Source organism: Abramis brama (assembly GCF_963993115.1).
Source record: "Abramis brama genome assembly, chromosome: 17".
NCBI classification, from domain to species: domain Eukaryota; kingdom Metazoa; phylum Chordata; class Actinopteri; order Cypriniformes; family Leuciscidae; genus Abramis; species Abramis brama.
The window spans coordinates 26,278,007-26,300,473 of record NC_139979.1 but is presented as its reverse complement, the minus strand read 5'-3'; the positions used below and the strand labels follow the sequence as shown (position 1 = coordinate 26,300,473).

Here is a 22,467-nt window from a genome sequence, read left to right as displayed (position 1 = left end):
AACGTGTTTGGAGGAAGAAGAATGATGAGTACCATCCCAAGAACACCATCCCTACTGTGAAGCATGGGGGTGGTAGCATCATGCTTTGGGGGTGTTTTTCTGCACATGGGACAGGGCGACTGCACTGTATTATAAGGAGAGGATGACCGGGGCCATGTATTGCGAGATTTTGGGGAACAACCTCCTTCCCTCAGTTAGAGCATTGAAGATGGGTCGAGGCTGGGTCTTCCAACATGACAATGACCCGAAGTACACAGCCAGGATAACCAAGGAGTGGCTCTGTAAGAAGCATATCAAGGTTCTGGCATGGCCTAGCCAGTCTCCAGACCTAAACCCAATAGAGAATCTTTGAAGGGAGCTCAAACTCCGTGTTTCTCAGCGACAGCCCAGAAACCTGACTGATCTAGAGAAGATCTGTGTGGAGGAGTGGGCCAAAATCCCTCCTGCAGTGTGTGCAAACCTGGTGAAAAACTACAGGAAACGTTTGACCTCTGTAATTGCAAACAAAGGCTACTGTACCAAATATTAACATTGATTTTCTCAGGTGTTCAAATACTTATTTGCAGCTGTATCATACAAATAAATAGTTAAAAAATCATACATTGTGATTTCTGGATTTTTTTTTTAGATTATGTCTCTCACAGTGGACATGCACCTACGATGACAATTTCAGACCCCTCCATGATTTCTAAGTGGGAGAACTTGCAAAATAGCAGGGTGTTCAAATACTTATTTTCCTCACTGTATATTACAACTATAACAATATTTGGGGGTTATATAAATCACTAAATGAGGAACCAAAGGAAACAAACATATATTAGGAGTATAATATCTTACTTTTCAGACACAATTTGGGAGCCGAAACAGACAGTGGAAGAGGTTTAGACGCTCCAGGCTTATATGGTGTGGAAATGAATGTGTCTTTTTCATAGCTGAAGCGAACGACAATAAGATCGCAAATGAAAAAACAAGCAAAGATGACACACAAGCATATTAAAGCAATGGCCAGCATATATTTGTTCTGTGAAACAAAGCTAAACAATGTTACTCACCTATCGAGAAGTAATAAAGCAACCTCGACGTCCGATATTAGGCCTTTCCGCTCCTTGAGGAAAGGATATTGACAATCGTAAGCCTTCTTTTTAATTTTAAGTTCCGCAGACATTTTCCTCTTTTGTTTTTATCTGCCATCTATTTCTGTAGTCGTTCGGCTAATGTCTGTTCTGTGTGCACTGAGCGCTCTCTTCTCCCCATCATTAGTAGACACGCCCCTCACTGCTGATTGGTTACAAGTGTGTTTTGGTACTCGGGTCCGACACAGTTTTCAAAAGTGTTTAAATATCACATAACCATGTAGTAATGCCTATTCATTTGAATTAAATACTTTACAAATGAAAGATTAGACTATTTTCTCGTTTAGGTTATGGAACTTGATGGAAGCAAGGCAGTCAGACATCAGTGCAAAAACAATAGATTCACATTATATAATACTTAGGACAAGTAGTAATACATTATAAATTCTGATAAATATGTCTCGGTGTGGAGCTTAAGTCACATATTACAAAAGACCCTCACGACGAGTCAGTGATTGTATGTATAGACTGGGTGTTCATTTTTTACCAATATAGAATACCTCCAAAAGCCGTTATCTATGCCAATTAATAAATGAGTTTGCTTGGATGACGTTCAAACCAATATACAGTACTGTATAGCAATCAAATGTGGGTGGTTGCCTTTTTTGTGGCAGTTTGCTGAGTTTAACACATCATTGACCCCTAATAAGTGTTTGGTATTATCACTTCATGGTTCATGTAATTAATCAAAACTGCTGCTGTTAAGTTACTTAAACAGTATGTTAATTGCTTCAAGATTCGCACATCCCATAAAGCAGAGGAAAGTCTTGTATCCGGGTGTCTGTTTTATAGCACTGCAGCATCCTAGGGCAATGTTTCAGAACCAAGTCCTCTCTCTCTCTCTGACTCCTCCGGTCGGTCTGTTAATTGCCTCACGCTCAACACTCAAGTTTTGGCACCGACAAGCTTTCTCTCTGGCTGTCTTTGCGTTAAACACATTTTGTGTTTCCAGAACATTGGATGTCTCATCAGTGCCCTACTTTAGTCACTGAGCATTGAATGCAGTCTCTCTGGGGCAAGACGCCCACTTAAAGAGCTTTTGTTCGGTTTTAAGAACTGTAGCAGATCTTGCGCACCAACTTTGGCCTGCATTCTGAACTACCTTTTGATGCTGAGCAAAGAAAATGGCTCAGTGTTTGCTAGAACCAGCACGGAATAGTGATGGTGGTCTGTTCAGGCGGTTAGAGGCATCTTTATTTGGAGTGTGTGGCAGATGTGTTTCAGAATATTGGGGGATTGACTTACCCTGTGTTGCAGCGTACAACAAGACACAAACAGAATGAGTGCAATCCAGTGCGAATATAAAATTCAATACATCAGTACTGATTATTTTAATGGCTTTGCAATAACAAAATATGCTAACACATTAAAATGGCACTAAACACTTTAAAACACTTTTTATGACAGTAATAACATGAATTGGAACATTCAGTTTTATACATTATGTAACAAGAGGTCTCTGCTACATATCTCTTCACCAAGGTCTGATGCCTGACAACATGTTCTCACAGGAAAATGTAACTATTTTACAAGGTGTCCATTTTGAATGCGCATGAATTTGTATGATGGGAACTGTACAAAAATGTATAATCCTTACAAAACAAGTAAGCATAAAGGTCCACCCTTAACCCCACCCCTAAACACAACCATCACTGGGGCCTTAACATTTGTTTGAAAATGTACAAATGACATTTTACAAATTCATATGTATCAACCACCAAATTGCCTAAACATAAAATAGTTGCAAATTGCCATGAGATTGTGTTGGACACCTTTGAAGACCCCTGATCCAGATTATGGATCAGTATTACTGTATTATTATTACTCTGTATTATTATATTGTCAGTAATAAAAATAAATCAGTAATATCATAACTGTATTATAAATAACTATGTGATTTATTACAATTTTCTCCCATTAGTGTTTGTTTCTTATAAGTTTTTGCATCCTCAACATTAATTCAGATCTTTTTCTATAGTCAGTTTTCTTTTTTTAGATAACTACTAGAGTTTTAGAAAATGTTAAACTGAGACAGTTCATGTGTAATATCTTCCTTTTTACAACTACTTATGGCACAAAATAAACATGAATGAACATCAGAAGGTATGTTGAAAAAAAAAAACAGTGCAACTTACTGAAATATGTAGCTAATATCACATCAGCTAAATCACACTTTAGTTTGGGGAACACATATTCACTATTAACTACAACTTAATAAACTCCTAATTTACTGCTTATTAATAGTTAGTAAGGTAGGCCTATAGTTTAGGTATTGTGTATGATTAAGGTATTTAGAATATGGTCATGTAGAATAAGGCATTAATATCTGATTGATAAGTACTAATAAACAGCCAATATGCTAGTAATATGCATACTAATAAGCAAGTAGTTAATAGGGAGAATTGGTCCCCAAACTCAGTGCATCTTTTTCCATCTGTATTTCTAACAATTTATGACATTTTAGAATCCATTAAGATCTATAGATTAATGCACTATTCCACACCCTATTAACTCTTTCCTTACCTTGACGGAATTTTCCTACTTTCCGTGTTTTTTCACTGTTATACGGTAGGGGGCACTATTGCTCATCTTCTGAAAGAGTACAGAATCTCCTGATCAAAACACACGCGAAGAAGAAGCAGAGACAAGCGATAGAATAAGCATATGCATATGTAAAATAACACAATCATCAACATTAAACAGCATATAAATAAAAACTGCCTAATGTTACTGAATGAAATGTCGACCCAGGACGAGCTATAGGATTGTGAAGCTTTGGCAGTGTTTATAAACTCAATCTACTCCATCTTCTCAATCTACTCCAATCATTATTCTAAATCCGATCCGGACGTAGTCTGACAAAAACACGATTTTCTCAGCTTTTTGCTCAAAATGTTGTAGAATTAAACAGATTTTTTGTTGTTTAAAAGCATAGGGTCTGTTTTTATACAGTGGGGAGAACAAGTATTTGATACACTGCCGATTTTGCAGGTTTTATAAAGCATGTAGAGGTCTGTAATTTTTATCATAGGTACACTTCAACTGTGAGAGACGGAATCTAAAACAAAAATCCAGAAAATCACATTGTATGATTTTTAAATAATTAATTTGCATTTTATTGCATGACATAAGTATTTGATCACCTACCAACCAGTAAGAATTCCGGCTCTCACAGACCTGTTAGTTTTTCTTTAAGAAGCCCTCCTGTTCTCCACTCATTACCTGTATTAACTGCACCAGTTTGAACTCGTTACCTGTATAAAAGACACCTGTCCACACACTCAATCAAACAGACTCCAACCTCTCCACAATGGCCAAGACCAGAGAGCTGTGCAAGGACATCAGGGATAAAATTGTAGACCTGCACAAGGCTGGGATGGGCTACAGGACAATAGGCAAGCAGCTTGGTGAGAAGGAAACAACTGTTGGCGCAATTATTAGAAACTGGAAGAAGTTCAAGATGATGGTCAATCTCCCTCGGTCTGCGGCACCATGCAAGATCTCACCTCGTGGGGCATCAGTGATCATGAGGAAGGTGAGGGATCAGCCCAGAACTACATGGCAGGACCTGGTCAATGACCTGAAGAGAGCTGGGACCACAGTCTCAAAGAAAACCATTAGTAACACACTATGCCATCATGGATTAAAATCCTGCAGCACACGCAAGGTCCCCCTGCTCAAGCCAGCGCATGTCCAGGCCCGTCTGAAGTTTGCCAATGACCATCTGGATGATCCAGAGGAGGAATGGGATAAGGTCACATGGTCTGATGAGACAAAAATAGAGCTTTTTGGTCTAAACTCCACTCACCGTGTTTGGAGGAAGAAGAGGATGAGTACAACCCCAAGAACACCATCCCAACCGTGAAGCATGGAGGTGTTAACATCATTCTTTGGGGATGCTTTTCTGCAAAGGGGACAGGACGACTGCACCGTATTGAGGGGAGGATGGATGGGGCCATGTATCGCGAGATCTTGGCCAACAACCTCCTTCCCTCAGTAAGAGCACTGAAGATGGGTCGTGGCTGGGTCTTCCAGCATGACAACGACCCGAAACACACAGCCAGGGCAACTAAGGAGTGGCTCCGTAAGAAGCATCTCAAGGTCCTGGAGTGGCCTAGCCAGTCTCCAGACCTGAACCCAATAGAAAATCTTTGGAGGGAGCTGAAAGTCAGTATTGCCCAGCGACAGCCCCGAAACCTGAAGGATCTGGAAAAGGTCTGCATGGAGGAGTGGGCCAAAATCCCTGCTGCAGTGTGTGCAAACCTGGTCAAGAACTACAGGAAACGTTTGACCTCTGTAATTGCAAACAAAGGTTTCTGTACCAAATATTAAGTTCTGCTTTTCTGATGTATCAAATACTTATGTCATGCAATAAAATGCAAATTAATTACTCAAAAATCATACAATGTGATTTTCTGGATTTTTGTTTTAGATTCCGTCACTCACAGTTGAAGTGTACCTATGATAAAAATTACAGACTTCTACATGCTTTGTAAGTGGGAAAACCTGCAAAATCGGCAGTGTATCAAATACTTGTTCTCCCCACTATATATATATATACAGTATATATATATATATATATATTGCATGTTCAGATATTCATACAACAAAATATTCTGGGGGCCATGACACTTTTGTGAAAATGATCAAAAACTGCTGGTGCTGTCTGGCAACTTTTTTCAAAAAACATTGGCAGGGAAAGAGTTATGGGCAACTGTACATCGCAATATTGCATTAGATTGATAACCATGTTACATTCATATCTTCTGTCTTGAAGACACAGCTCTATTCACACACTTGTGGGATGTTTGAGGTTGTCATGACATATTCAGCCCACTTCGCAATGTGTCAGAACAGCTGAAGGCTGGATCACACAAAACCTGAGCCCTCCCTCAGAGTCTTTCAGCAGAAGACCACTTCCACAGAAAATGTTCCCGTCTGAGTTGAGTTTCTCTTCAACCCTTTGCTGTCCTGTCTCATAATTGGCACACCCAGACCTCCTTTGAAGTCTGTTGCGATATAGAGTGAGAAATCGTGACTTCCGTACCCTCGATTCTCTGTTGTGGTGGCACTGCGCCTTTTATGCGAAAAATCTCAAGGGGTTGTTGCAACATCTTTCCAAATTTGTAATCACTCAACAGCCTGTTTTTTAAATTAAAGATTCAAATGAGGTGTGAATAGTCACTGTGGCCTCATTCTGGAAAGGGAAGGATGATATTAAGCTAATGGATGCCAAATCTTACAATGTTATTTCACTACCTCCGATACTGAAGTGACTTTTTGACTTCAGATAAAATGATTGCCATATGAAAGCTATAGTTTTCTCAATAATTGTGCCATTTTACCAAATGCAGACTAATGAAATTGCTCATTTCCTCTACTGGCAAAGTTTGACTTGAAGAGATCTGTCATTTCTAAAACCATTCTCAAGTTGTGTCTTTTTGTGTGTAATTAGAGGTTAGCTAAAAGTGAAGGGAGGATTGTGGTTTGGGATATTTCCTAACATTGCCTCACTTTGATCAACTATAAAACATAATTACATTGGAGAGAAACATGCTATTTGAGACAATTATACATCTGAGTATCACAATATGAAAAATGAGATCAAAGTTTCCCCTCTCATGGTCACGGTATGTTGGATTGTGGATAGTGCTAATGTTATGGATCATTGCTGCTTGCTAAAGTAATCACTCCCCTATAAATTCACTCAGAGGGTACAGTAAGATAATTTAAGACCAAGTGTGTAATTTCTGTGTCACTAGTGTCACCAAGCGAAATTGCAAAAAAAAAAAAAAACTTTTTTAAACACTTCCCTCATCTGCCAGTGGTTTGAATAACAGATACTTCCAATGACACACTATTGGTTGAGCCAATAGCAGATGTTCAAACAAACATCTTTTGGATAAGAAATACAGTTGACCAAGTTGCAGACTGAACAGAAAGCTGTCGCACATCAATAACTGATGATTGGTCAATTGACTGATGTGGGGACCTGGAGGGCAAAATATACATAAAAACTGCAGCACATGCCTGTCAGTTTTCCATTTGTTTCAAGCCACTAATATTTAGATCACCTCTCAAAAGAATAAAAAGCTATGTCAACAAACTGCAAGTTTTGAGCACTTGCGGTCCATATCAGCAGTGCTCGTGTGGGCTGGCAAAATATTCATTCAAAATATAGACCTCTATATAAACTGAATCAATATTAAATTGTAAAATGTGTATAATAAAATAATAATAAACAAATATTATTTGGATATTATAGATTATTTTAAGTCATAAAACGTGTTTTATTGATTATATTAACTGTTTTAGTACCTCTAATGTAAAGAGTTCGATAAATCTTTGTTAACAACTTATTAACCATAAATAGTTCTCACTTTAGAATTAGGTAACAGGAAATTGGAATAATGTTATCAGTTAAGTGCTTTAATCCAGCCTTTATTGGAAATTAATTACATTAGTATTAGAGCTCCTTAAAATGTTTACAATACATTAAGCACACGCACACATAAACACACGCACACACATACACAGACACACACACACACACGGGGACTTTCCATAGAAATAATGATTTTAATACTGTACAAACTGTATATTCTTCCCTAAACCTACCATTAATCCTAACTGATTTTAACAACGTGACCTAATGAGTATTTGTATGTATTTCATATGGACAGCATTATGTTATTTATTTATTTATTTATTTTTAATTAAGCGGTTATGTTTAGCTTTAGATAGGCTTACTGTATTTGTAAATATTTTTAAGGAACTGAATGCTAATGTAATTAATGTCCAATAAAGGTTGGTTTAAAACACTTAATTAATGATATTTTCTGATATTCCGTGACCTAAAGTGAGAACTATTTACAGTTACTAAGCTGTTAACAAAGCATTATCTAACTATTTATGAATGAGCTAATTAAGCAATAATAATTTGTTAAACACAGTGACAATTAATGAAGAACTCGCTGTTTGTATATAATCTATTAATGTACTTACTGCAGTTTATAAACATTTTATTAACTATAAACTAATAGTTTCAATTGTCAATAGTGTAGTGATGTACTGTATGAAGCACTGTTCACATAGAACTCGCTTCCAAGCCAAGCAACTTTCTGTTGGTCAGTGTGTTGAATTCTCGTGACCAACTTGAAAATGGGCACAAAAAAAAAAAAAGTCTCCCGATCACACTGATTCCTATTAAAATAACTGTAATTCGCCCGAGAAATTTCGCAGGGCAATGGTGTATGTAACTGCACCTTAATTGTTAAATAATGTGTTTCCATTGGAAAATATAAAAATAATGAGAAACTGTGTATTGCATTCATCATTCTTGGTTCATCTGCTTGCCTGGTGTATATTGAATTTGATCTTTTAAAGTCAGTGTCAGTGTCTTAATACATTCGTACAAACCTGGTAGAAATAACTTGCTGGCAGCAAAGGCCTCCATGTGGGCGTTCCTGTAAGGGTGTGACGTCCAGTGAAAACTATGAATACCCAAGCATCCTGGAGCCGATCAGGCACAGTGCCCAGAGTCCAATTTATTTAATCTGAGTTGCAAGCTTGTATACGATAGCCCGTGTTGTTGTGATCATAGCCATTATGGCTTGTAAAGTAGAAAGCCTTGCATTATGTAATATAATGAAGCCTTGATGAGCAAACATTATCTGATCGTCCTCCATGCTATTGCTGTAATGTGGTCACTGCAGATCCAGGATTGATTCGACCGGGAAAAGAACTTTTAAGAATAAAAGAAGCAGTGAGCTTTGATATTGGGTGTCATTCATGTAATAATCCTTAACAATAATGTTTGGTGACAGCAGCATATCAGATGGTAATTCCATGGTACTGAATTATTGTCATGCTAATAGCATCGTATTTACATCAGAACTTCAAAGAATACAATTATGCTTTTGTCCAAAAATTGGACATATAAGGTTAAAATATCTGCATTTGCAGTTCACGTTTGTTATTTTTAGTCGGCTGTGATTTAATGTAAATACAGAACTGCATTATGGTCCATGATAGACTATGCTGCTATGTCATCCTGTATAATAGGATGAAGATTATTTCAGTTTACATCCATCTTTCTCTCTCTATCTTTTGAAGGGGATTAGAGTACATTGTTTTTACAATGAGGAACAGATGTTTTAGGGAAGAATGTTATGGATGTGTATCTCAAAGTTGCGTTTTTAAATGAAGGCAGAGGTATTTAAGGAGGTATTTCTACCTGATTCTACCTACAAATTCTAATTTTGTTGTTGTAACCTACTTCAATCAGTTTGATGTAACATAAAACAAGGGAATGCTGTTTTAACTTAACTGAGTTACATTAACCCAACATACAATTTCCATTAAAGCTCAGGATGGTTACATTCGACAAATGCATACCTGCTCCTTGCTGATCGGCGAATTTTGCTTCAATGAGAAATTGTGATTTGGGGTTATTAAACACATTAAGTTGCATCTGAGTGAAAATCGCAATTGACAGCTCTACTCTTCACCACAATGGTAACCACAAAATTCAGTAACAGAAACTCTAAATGTCCAACTGAACATTATTGTGAACTAAGTCAATCGTAGAGACCATTGGTGGCAAAGGCTCAACGATCTACTTAGGATTACGATGCTAAACGCAGCCCTAGGCTGTGGATTTATATTTCCACATGTTATTTTATGTGCTTTTCAGTAAAGGGAAAGATATTGGTAGTTTATTTTTAATGTTCAGTTATGTTGGACATCTAGAGGAGTTTCTGTTACTTGTGCACAAAGCACTCAGCGTTCTATGCTAATGTCACTGACACCTATCTTTACTTAGTGGTTCTGATTTATTTTGAATAAACTAAATTAAGTTTTGTGTAAAAATGTCTTCAATTAAATTAAATAAGGGTAATGAATTATTTTTTGACTGTATACATCATAGTGGAAAATGACTTTCATCATATAAAACAAAAAAGATGATATCAAACTTATTAAGTCATTTTACCTGGCTGGAGAAATCAGGTTATATCTACTGACAGTTATGCTTCAGTAAAACCTTGTTTTTCAGGTTGGTTGAATTAAGTTATATAAGTCATCTTAAATCATTTATTTCATTTCAACAAAACCAGTTATTGTAGATGTGACCACATGAATTACATTTTCTAAGTTGAACTGACTAATTTTTTTTTCAGTGCAGGAGAGGACATGATACACACATAGATGCTAAAATGTTTCCTGGTTTCTTTCAAAAGTCAAAGCCACAGTCTTTCAGCCAGCTTCTTCTTCAGCTCTGACTTCGCGTGCAGCCGTGCACGAGCACAAAACCTCACAACACCCACCCCTGTCGGTGATTGGTTGGAACACTATTTGTTTTGGTTTTGAGTGGTTGGTGAAACCACTTGTTTTTGTGTGCAGATCTCAGAGCCTTGGCTGCCTACGGGGACGTGGTTTTTTGACGGCATGCTTATGGGGCGGGCAGCTAGCGGATCGTTAGGAAAGATTAGATGAATGTGATAAAATAAAATTTGGGCCTGAAATCACTGATACAACCTTTAAAGGGTTAGTTCACCCAGAAATCACTATTTACTCACCAATCCAAACCCGTAAGACTTTTGTTCATCTTCATAGATATTTTTAATGAAATCTGAGAGATTTTTGTCCCTCTATTGACAGTCTACACAACGTCCACTTTGACACTTCAAAACGTTCATAAAGAGATTGTAAAATCCATAAGAATCGTCCGGTTTAGTTAAAATTTTCTGAAGAGACTCAATCATTTATATGATGAACAGATTTAATTTAGATTTTTATTTACGCATAAACATTGATTAGTAAACATAAACAGAACCTCAACCATACTTGCTTAGTGCGCTTGCAGAAGCTAAAACGCGCCTCAACACACACGAGAATGAACCTCATTGGTTCTTACTGAAGCTCAAACGTGCTGCGTAACACGAGAATAAACCTCATTGGTTCTCGCACCTCATGCAAGCATGCTTGAGCTTCCATTAATCTGATTTGTGCGTTGATGAATATTTAAATGTGAATAAAAGCTTAAATTAAATCTGTTCATAATATAAAGTGATTGTGTCTTCAATTTGGACTAAACCCCTCGATTCATATGGATAGTTTTACAATCTCTTTATGAACTTTTTGAAGCGTCAAAGTGGTAGTTGTGTAGACTGTCAGTGGAGGGACAAAAATTTCATTAAAAAATTAAGATGAACGAAAATCTTACGGGTTTGGAATGACAGTTCCAATGAGTAAATTATTTTTATTTTTGGGTGAATTATCTCTTTAAATGAAGGTTAGATGATGACTATATGTTGTCTGGAATATCCCACTAAATTTACTAAATTAAAACAACTGGCAGCTGTGATTGCCAGATATTCACAGTAAAAAAAAAAAAAAATATCTGAAAATGTTACCAGTATATTATAGATGCCTGTAACTTATGACTGTTTATTTCATAAAGTGGTTTTATTTAAATATACCCATCTACACTAAACTGAAATGTTGCTTTAACATACATAGTAAAACATTATAAATGGTTTAACATGGCATTGTATGTAATTTTACTAAAAAAACATATAAATTATATTACCATATAATTCACAGTGAAAAACAGGGAAACGACCCAGTCTCTGTGTGACACGTGGTCACACGTTTATATTTTGTATAAACAATTTTGTTTCTTCTTATTTTTGTTATTAATAATATCCATTATGATATTTTGTTACATTTTATGTTATTTAGTTATTACAATATTTAATTGTTATGTTTGTTACCCTGATGGTGCTTTGTCTTTGAGTGCATGACCCCGCACACCTTATGATGAACTCATTGGATTTTCTATTGTGTCACCTCTGTAGTAGTTATCAGTACATTTTAAGAAAGAAAGAAGAAAGAAAGTCATACGGGTGAGTAAATATTGACAGAATTCTCATTTTTGAATTCAGTTTATTTTATAATTAAGGAAATAATGTCTGAAAAGGTTTTGTACCATTGCTTGTGTGTTTGCACGAGCTACACATTAGCAAAAGCTATACTGCAGGTGCATTCACCTAAAAACCTGTCCGGGGTAAATCAGTCATTCCTTCCATGGGGTCTTTATTCAACAATAACGGCATTAAACGACAACACAACAACAAGGTCATTGCGCCATTTGTACGTCATTGCACAATATGCTTACATATTGCAAGGTTTGACAAAACATACTGTATGCATATTTTTACTGTTATTTACTTATAATATGCAATATACCGGTAAGTAAAACGGCAAGGTTTGACAAAACATACTTTTACTTATATTGTGTTTTATTATTAGTAGTAAATAACAATAAAAATATGAACTTTCCAGCTTCAGTATTCCATCCGATCAAGTGTTAACATGTCCTGTTGGAACGGATTAGAAAAACGTTACCCCCTCCCCCCAATACAATACGAATGAGATTTTAATCGGAATTGGCCAATTTATTCTGACTGACATGGTTACGTGACATTTTTCTATTCCGACTGTGCTACTAGTCCGATTACAATGGGATTATTAGGGTCTGTGTAAACACAGCTGTTGCCATATAACCCTTACCCGATCAAGAACTTTACCCAGATCAGCACTGACATTTGCCATGTAATATTGAGGTTAGGGTAAAGGCCAAGAGATCTGATGCAGTGTCAGTGAGGAAGGGCAGCGATTGAGTGAGGTCTTATCAGTGAGCCTCAGTCCTCAGGATTTTGGTTCACTTATATCAGGGGGTCGACTCTTTACACTCAGATCATATCACAAGGTCTCAGCGGGATACTCTATAGACCATGCTAAATGATAGCGACAGCCTGAAGCACACACATGCTGGGGTGTTTTATCTGGGCAAACACTTGCAGTGGTTAAACCTCATTCATGTGTGAATGCTTAACTTGACATTTTAAGGTGTTTAAGCAAACACAATTATTAACTTGTTTACGAAATGTCAATTAACATAACAGGAGAGAAATACAGAGATTAACAGGATGGAACATAGCAGGATGGAATTACAGAGCTGAAGTTTTCCATCGCTCAGTGAGGGGTTGAGAGTTAGCCTTGAGGTTTATTGGGATAATATTTGATAATAATCATATTATCAAAACAATTATTTGATAATAATCATACAGATTTCTTCAATTGTATCAGACAGGGCTTGACATTAACATCTGCCAAACCGCCAAATGCGGGTGTATTTCAGCAGTGGCGTGTAGCGCAGTCACTCCTACTAGCCACTTTGGCAGGTTGGATTTTATATATATACATTTTTCAGTTGTAGTCTTTTAAAAAGGCATCAAAAATGCATTCTGATCATTCCTCTTCCTCTGTCACACTTATGCAATGTGTGTTCTTTAATGCTGTGTATGTTTCATGATTTAAAAAGTCTTCAAGTGTCAAAAGATTTAGGGTGCACTTTATCTAACCTCTTTCTTTTACTGTTTGTCTCTGTATTTTCAGAATGCTCTCTTCCAAAATGTGAACCCAAGCTTGAGTTACCCAGTCACACAGGTAAAACACTGTTATTGCTGGAATTTATTTAAGGCCTGGTTTCACAGACAGGGCTTTGATTAAGCCAGGATTACACCTAGAACATTCAGTTAGGACATTTAAGTAGCTTTTTATAAACGTGCCCTAGAAAAAACACAACTTGTGTGCATCTAGAGACAAAACAATGGCACTGACATATTTTAAGATATGTCAGTGGAAGTTGCTTTCATTTAAAACAGCTCAAACATGTATTTTAGTCTGGGACTACCTTAAGCCTTGTCTGTGAAATAAGGGTATATATGGGTAGCCTATATGTTTGATAGTAATCTTTAGACTTTTTTTCTGTTATTGTGCCATAAGGTTTGTGAGTGCTTATATTGTGTTGGTTTGTGTCAGAGCTGTTTCATTTATTCAAGTTTGGCCTATAATGTTTTTGAAGTGCTCAAATCACGAGTCTCCTTTTAGCTATTAGCATTGGTTAAGTTTTTGGTGATTTTGAATGTAACTAATGTGTCATTTATATGAGGTTGTTGCACATCATGAAATCAATGTGCACCTGCAAGAATACAAAATATCGTCTTTTATCTGTGAGGTTGATTCGGTTAAGAGAACTGTTCTAGCGTTTTCAACACTGAGCTGATTGTCTTTTGGCTGGTTTAATCTAATGATTTGTAACTAAATTGAGGCTGAAGATGATATCATTGAACTAGATTATTTTACTATACTGAAACTCACATTTATGTATTACGTCTGCATAGATTGAACACTTTCTAGGAAATCAAATCTTTTATATTAGGAAATATATTTTAAAAAAAAAATCATGCAGTCAGGAGGTTCTATGACACATTTGGGAAGTAACTATACTTGACCCAGTTATGTCTAATATTAGTTGAACATTTGCTCGTCCCAAGATAATATGTTCCGCAGCCAGTCGACACAGTTAATATCTGTTTTTCTGCCTTTATTGTGCACTGGTGCCTTATTAAATATTATTTTTGTTTTTCTAGCATGGCATTATTTTCTTGCCAAGTTGTGGGTCACTTCTGAATGTAACACAAAACAAAATACAAAACTTATATTTCAAGAATAAATTGCTGAGCTTTGTGTAGAATTATCCATGCTGGTTATACGAGTGATGCTATACGAGTTTATTTCATTGACGCTCAAGGTGCATGGAAAAGTTTTGTGAGTGGCAATGATCTAAATCAGTTCAATAAGCGTGTCTAAAAATAACTGATGGTGAAGGACATTTCTTTGTTTCTCACGTTCATCTCCTACGGCACCTTTCATATGGGACCCCAGCTATTCATTTCAAGCTGTGTCTTTCACAATCAGCTCTCTAATGACTACTGAACCTCAAAACTACAGTAATAACCACAGAACAAATACAAATCAATGTAGCCAAGTCTTCAAGAATTTTGAATGTATCTGCTAAAAACAGAAACTCATACCAAACAATGAGGAAACGTTTTTTAAATCTAAAACCTAGCAAATAAAGTTTTAGTTTGCTGAAGTTTTAGGTTGTAGGAAAGTGAGCTCTGCCCTGTTCCCAGCAGTAGATTGCTCTTTCTCTAATTGGAGATTGAAGTGTATTAGACCCATGCCGAGATTCTGGTATGTTCTCAGATCCGGAGGGAGTCAGCTCGCACAATGGCCATCTCCAGGGGATGTCTTTATGCTGTCTGCCAAAGTCCTCGACATGCTCATCACCACCAATCAGTCCCACCATAGCTGCTGGCCAGTAGAGGAAACTTGAAGGCTCCAAGGATTCTTTTAGTACCCAAAATCTTAAAACACCTCTTTCAGATAGATGGACACACACACATCCAAACATTCTGGCAAGCTTCTGTCCAAACCAGCTTTCAAGCAGGTTTAAGTCTTATACAATGAGGTGTTGATGTTTTAAAAGAACTTTGAAGTTTACTTCGTTTGACATATAAAGCACTTCGAAGGGAAAGGAAGTTAGCACAAAATACTTTTGTGGTTTTCTGAGGTTAGAACATTTCTGAATGGTGAATGTGCCCAAAGCAAGGTACTTGCTGTTTATGTGAGGGCAACTGTTCAGTTAAAGGTAAAATGCGCAGGTTTTGTTGTTAACTGTAAGCTAGATGTGCAGTGAAGAGCAGTAAAGTGTAAAGAACAAGAACTGACCAGCACACCGGCTAGATCTTCTTCTCAACAGCATTTATAAATAGCTGACCCAGTCCAAGTGGACTATTTTTCAGGTTGCCTCTGAAATAGGGCTTGCGGTATAACCAATATAGGTAACATATTTTTCAGATGATGTTTAATAGAACAATTGTTGGACCACAGAGCTTTCAGTTTAGTTTTCTTTTTAAAGCCAAACTCTTTTCTGACCATGACTAATTAAAAATTAGGATCTGTCAGATTTGGAAAGAGTCAGAAGGGAATGAATTAACAGTGTATGAAACCGATAAGGTCATGGGAATTACCAGTCTGAAGCAGAAAATAACAATGGTTCCTTCAGTTCATTCTTTTTACCTGGATGGTTCAGGTGAGAAGAGTCCATAGTACTATCACATTTAATCAGTGAATGAGTCGAATTTTGAAGGTCAGCCATCAAACACTGAACTGGTCTAGATACAAGCAGCAACAGTATAAACACAAATAGGTATGAGACCACATTCCTACTTAAGTGGACCCTCTTTAAGGGACAGTGTGAACGTGTGAAAACACCTTTAATCAATACTCAACTCTATTGTAGAGTATTTAGAGAAAGGGTAATAGATGAGGTTTGTGATATATTTTTACATCATAAAAAATAATTATTGACTATTTTTCCATAAATAGATTTCAACTTCCTTGTCAAAAGGAGAGGGTTCACAGTGTCAACATATGCATACAATTTCACATTTATGTTTTTTTGGCAGGTCTTGGCAATTATCAATAGAGGTGAAAAAACCCAAAACAGATTAGATCTTAGACTCAAGATTCAATAAAAAGCTGTGATGATGCTTTGCATTACATTGATTTGACTGTGTTAAGGGTGCTAAGTAATAATGGTTTGTGAGCCTAATGGAAAAATATTCACAGCTGTAGAATTGCAGTTTAATCAAATAAATATATGTGCTACCGGCTCCAGAGTGGTACTGCTCATCCATTCCACAAGTGTGCAGCCCATAATCCAGTGCATCAGCAAACCGCAAGCTGTCTGCATGCAAAGTGCCAAGTTTCACTCTGAAATGAGCAGCATTTGCCAGTAACCCGTCAAAATAAAAGCTCAATGGTTTAATGGTTGAAAATAAATTGAAACCATGAAGTAAATATTTTTTAATGTTTTACTATTAAAGGGTAACTAAACCATAAAACAACTTTTTTTAGTTAATGATCTGTAAGACTGGGGCTTTATTAATGCTGTTCATTGATTCAAGTAATTTTTTTGACATTTGGGTTTAAAGTGTTTTAATTCTACAAAATATGGTGTAAAAACGTCTGAGTGCTGCCCTCTTCAGGTTGAACAGTGGCTACTGCAGTTGAATTTTCCTATTGGAAGTTGTGGTGGCCTGTGACGAGTGAACCAGCTAACCACGGCCTTGCCTAGAGAGAGATGCGTCTCAGATGCAACCCCCCTCTCCACTTTTCCAGCATTTTTCAAATATTGCAAGTGGGTGGAGTCAGGCTCTGACCAGGGGTTTAGTCACCCTTTAACCTGTTAACCGTTGCCAGAGCGCGGACGCACTGAAGCGGTTTTATTTATATATAGTTCAAAGTTACTATCAGATTTAATGTTATACCTTGACAAACTATACATCATTAAAAAGATATAAGACTCAAGTTTCAGAATTTGACCACTATTGTATTCTGAGAAACTTATAGCGACAGTTATTTCTTAATTTGTTTCAGGAGTTATGAAATGAAAAAATTAGTCGATACCTTTGATATGAATTATGCGCGTCAGCCGCTTTCATTCATAAAAAAACTCCCGTGCCGTCGTCATGACAGCGATACACAAAACAACGTGCCTCAGGGCTTTAGCTCAAAAATGTGCAGATTTGGAGAAATATTGATATATTCTCATAGGTTTACATCAGATTTCTATAGACAGGAATAATATTTATTGAATTTATACCCAAATGCGTCGATGTAATCATTATGAGCGTTTGCATAACTCTGATACTGTGTTTTGAATTCATACCAATAGCCTGAGGGCGCCCTCGCCGCCCTGTGCACAGTATTAGAACATGAAGAAGTGCCATAATCATGTGACAATCCAGGAAGCCTCGAACACACACAAAGCTAACGAGATCGCGCTGTAACTATGGCTGTAACATGCAGTTTTGAAGACAATAAACATGTTTGCTATGATATTTGAGTTACCTGTGTTTTTCAATCCATGCCAGGTATTTCCATAATAATAGATTATATTTATAATGTAATGCTAATCTATATAGAATCGTTGTGCAGAACACTATCCAATAGTATATTTTCTGTCTGATTTTTTATCTGAAGCCAAATTAGATCACAAAAAATTATTTAAAATACTCGATTTGCTTTATAAAGTAAGTTTATAAGCACAAACATGGTTTTAATCTCATAAATTGTCGTGTATTGATGGTGTGCTAAGCTAACATGCTAGCTAGCCCTAGGTGCACCTGCCACCTAGAAGTTATATTTTTATTATTTTTTGAATGCTTACTGAAATGTTTCTTTATTCAAGAAATGCATTTGATACAGTTTAAAATGTAAGGGTGAACTTTAAGAAAAGAAATTAGTGACTGAAACCCTATGAATAGCCTGTGAATAGCCAGTCGTTAGTAACTATAATGCAGACAAAAGAAATGCATATTTAGAGCCATAACTAGGCTGGAGAGGTGTGAATGTGTGCAGGGGGAGACTGAGACTGAATGGGGCTCGTTTGCACCACAAAACAATAAAGACAATATACTGGATAGATGGTTAGAAGATGACAATAAACATCAGTAGCATTTTAGCGTCAAATCAAAATAAAGTCACATGACATGGTCTTGAAAAACATTTCACTAAATACAGAGTTTTGGACTTATTATCTTAAGATTTTAAACATAAAATGTTTAGACATGTGGCATTAGCTGTAGTGCATTTCTAGATTGCTCCAGTGCCAACTTCAATTTTTTTTTCATGAGGATGTTTCATAAAAAATAATTTCTAATAACTTTACAAAACTTTGAAGCTATTTATAACAATTTTTGTCATTATGACAATAATTAATTCTACATTTACAATAAACTGCCAGGTGTCAGCTTTCAAATGAGATCATACTTGTGCTTTTAGTACAAAGGGTTCATGAACTGTATCTGTTTCAGTTTGGGTATGTCATTTCTTGGGATTTTTCAAAAGTGGGGTTACAGCTTAACAGGTTAAATAACATTATTTCCCTATTTTAGAATTCTTATTTTACAGTATTACAATATATTTATTATTTTGTTTAATATTAAACAAATTTGTTCAATTGATTGCATTTGTAAATGTATACATTATTATTATAATATTATTTATATTTGCATAGATATGCTTGAGTACTTAACCCTACCCCTATCCTAAATCTAAACTCTCAAAAATATAAAACAAATATCAGCCATATAAAAGTTTAGTAGTCGCAGTCATTTAGCCAATTCATATGTACATGTATAAGAGCCAATAGCATTTCATATGTACATGTAACACTTCTTCAGGCATGCTCATAACTGTTCCTTTCCAGTGTCTAATTCAATCAAAATATCATTATCTGATGGTTAGTACCCCACTTTTATCAACGTGTTAGATTGCCAGGAATAACCCCATGCTGACTTCATGCATTACACCATCAAAGATTTCAATCATATACATATATACTCTCTATCTCCTGTTTTCCAGAATCTTCCTTAAGGCAGATAGAAAATGCTGAGATATTTACTGAAAGGGTTACTGGACAGTTTATGCATGAAATTGCATTATGTAAATGACCCTGCCTGCTGTTTACATAGCACCCTGCAGTTAGCTCAGTGTGGGCTAATTCTAGCTTGTTTACTCGACGTAAACAGGCAATATAATTGTCCTCCAAGGAGTTTTCTTGGAATTGTGCTTAGAATGGAAAGCCTGCTTATCTTATTCCCTGAATAAGTTGATACTGAGTTGTACTGAGATGTTTTATTGGCATTTTTGCAGTGTATTCTAGTTTTGTGGTGATCATTTCCTTCTGTATGGCATTGCTAATGTGATATAGATCAATTTCCAGTTAATTGATGCAAAATGGTGATTACCTTCTAAAGTGGTGGGGCCAAATTATAAGCATAATCATGTCAGTGTAATAACTATCAATTAAATGAGTAATAGCATTATTTATTTATGTATCAGTTTATTAGCTGTTTAGCATTAACATTTCAATAACTACATGATCTAATTTAATGTGATATAATTGCAGAACAACAATTTGTTCAGCATCTGGAACCATGTTAAATACCAAACTTAAAGGTATAGTGGAGGATTTTCTTTTTCCGGGTGGATCATCAAGACGATTGGTCCGCCTAGTTGTCAATCATTCTGGTGATATGTTTACGTAAGGCCGTTGTACATGCTCGTCCCTAGGTAGTTTTCGCTTTCTGCGCATGCGCACTTTCAGGTGTATATGTGTGGTGAGCTACGGTTTCAGCCATTCATTGAAGCTCGCCGTTCTCACCGGGTTTTTTCAAAATGTCTGAGGGTCGCAAGAGGAAAAGTGCCTACGAATTGTATGACAAGAAGAGAAAGGTCTCTGAAGAAAGAAACAAGACCAGAGTGTTTTTGGGAGAATATTTCACACGCTGACGTGCGCTAAAAGCTATTTGGAGAAATCCATTTAAAATCACTGCTAGTAAAAGTTAATGTAAGCTATGATTAGCGATGCTAGCCCTGGCACAAGTCACGCAGCAACTTGTAAACAGAGCGTGCACGAGGAGAACTCATGTACACGTTTAATAGGCGTTCCCTCTCGGGAGCAGGTAGAGTGTTGCGCATGTGCATTTTTTCAAAAAGTGGAGAGGGCGGTTCTTTTTTAAAATTCGGGAAAATCCTCCACTATACCTTTAATTATAAATTATGTATAATTATAAATTTGAGCATGAATATTTGAGATTCCTTTAAATATTTCTGTTTTTTTTTTCTGTTTTCTTCCCAGAATGAATGGACTGAATGAATGAATGAATTATTCATTCATTCATTCATTCATTCATTCATTCATTCATTCACTCACTCATTCACTCATTCACTCATTCACTCATTCATTCATCTTCAAATAAAGCATTCACACAAGACCTAAAAGCACATGACACTACTGCCTTTTCCTCGAAAGCATCCATGCAAGTCAGCTGGGTCCATGTCTCTGGTGCTCAGATCACCACCATCTGATCAGCCCTGCCCCCAACCACCTCACTAACCAATCAGATCCCACTGAGAATAGCTCTCGCCCAATGGTAAACCATGAGATCATAATGGGTTCAGTCACATAGCTGCGTGCAGGGCCCCTTGTATTGACTGTTGGAGATGAGAAGGGAAGATGGCAGTGAAAGGGAAGGGAGCAGAGAAATTATAGCCCTGGTTTCTTTCATCAAGCCTGGTCTTACTACAGCTGAGTGTGTTTATGGCTGAAGATTTTTGCTGGATGCTTCGGATAAGGAATAATGGCCTTGCAGATCCTCTCTGCAGGGATTTGTAAGTGATGTTTCTGTGATACCTGCTGTGACTGTGCAGTTTGTTGTGTTACTGCGTAATACAGCGTCATACCTTGGGATTGTATTTGGATTTGTGCCACTCATATGCCACTGATTAACTAATACAGTTGATTACCCATGATGATGTCCTATTTCTAAATAGAATGCATGCTCACAGTCTATTTCAGTGTCAACAATGGGATTGGATTTGGAATTTCTTTTGTGCAAAATGCTGGTTTTGTTGCGCTTTAAAATAATGTTTTGTTTATGCTCTTTATGTAGCCTATGTAATCACCTTTATGGAAATACATACATTCATCTCACACTAGCAGTTCTTACATCTGCCAGATTATTCTATATGCTCAGTCTGCTGTGAGTAACTAGTGAGCATGGACTGGTCTTCGGTTCCCTGAGCTATAAGTGTCCTTGCTAGGTTCTATGTTTTCATTGGCTCAGGCCTCAGATGCCTGTACGGTATGCAGCGGTGTGGTTAAGAGGCCGTTAGAGTAATTTGCCTATATGATTTCCTCTTCTCTATGCCATGTGTTTTCAGTTAAGCAATAAAATTTCAAGCTATTGTTTCTTTACAGAATGAAACATAGGTTGATTGTTGGTTCTTAAATGTTTGACAAGTTCGGTTTTCTCCTCTGTGTTAAGATACTTCTTATTGAACCAGGAAGTTGGAGTAGGAGTAATCAAATTAGGAGGCTGTACTACTTGTTTTCAATAATGACGTCAAAATATAGGCAGGCTATTTCATCTTGGGTAACCTCTGGAATGTAATGCTGATTTTTTAAATGATTTTTTTAACGCTCAGTGACTGTCTGTCTACAACTCTACAAAGCCTTACGGAATGCGCTGATGACGTGTGATGTCTGCGCGAGTAGGGTCCGTGGAGGTATGGATATGTTGACAGGCAAGTAGGAGACCGTATCATTGCTTTTGGACCGAATGCAATGATTGGAGGAACATTTTTTGGTCCTGAGACTTCCACAGAAGATATATGTACATGTTTTAATATTTAAGACCACTTCTATTATTGATTGCTATCAGGATGTGAAGAGAGTTTCAAACAGTATAATAAAAAGTGTTAAAAATATATATAAAAATTGCCTACCCTACCTTTAGATCTTTGTGGAAGTTGTTATTGTCCTTATGTAACAACTGACAGACAGACA

The 22,467-nt window shown here is 36.7% G+C and overlaps 1 protein-coding gene across 5 annotated transcripts in view; it reads left to right on the top strand.

The window, feature by feature from the left end:
* triob (trio Rho guanine nucleotide exchange factor b) overlaps positions 1-22,467 on the top strand; it is a 153,504-nt gene that overhangs the window by 3,673 nt on the left and 127,364 nt on the right. For all 5 annotated transcript variants that reach the window (XM_084088832.1, XM_084088830.1, XM_084088831.1 and 2 more), the window contains exon 2: positions 13,596-13,646. In XM_084088832.1, the coding sequence (XP_083944958.1) occupies positions 13,596-13,646 (51 nt within the window). The remainder of the gene's footprint in view (positions 1-13,595; positions 13,647-22,467) is intronic.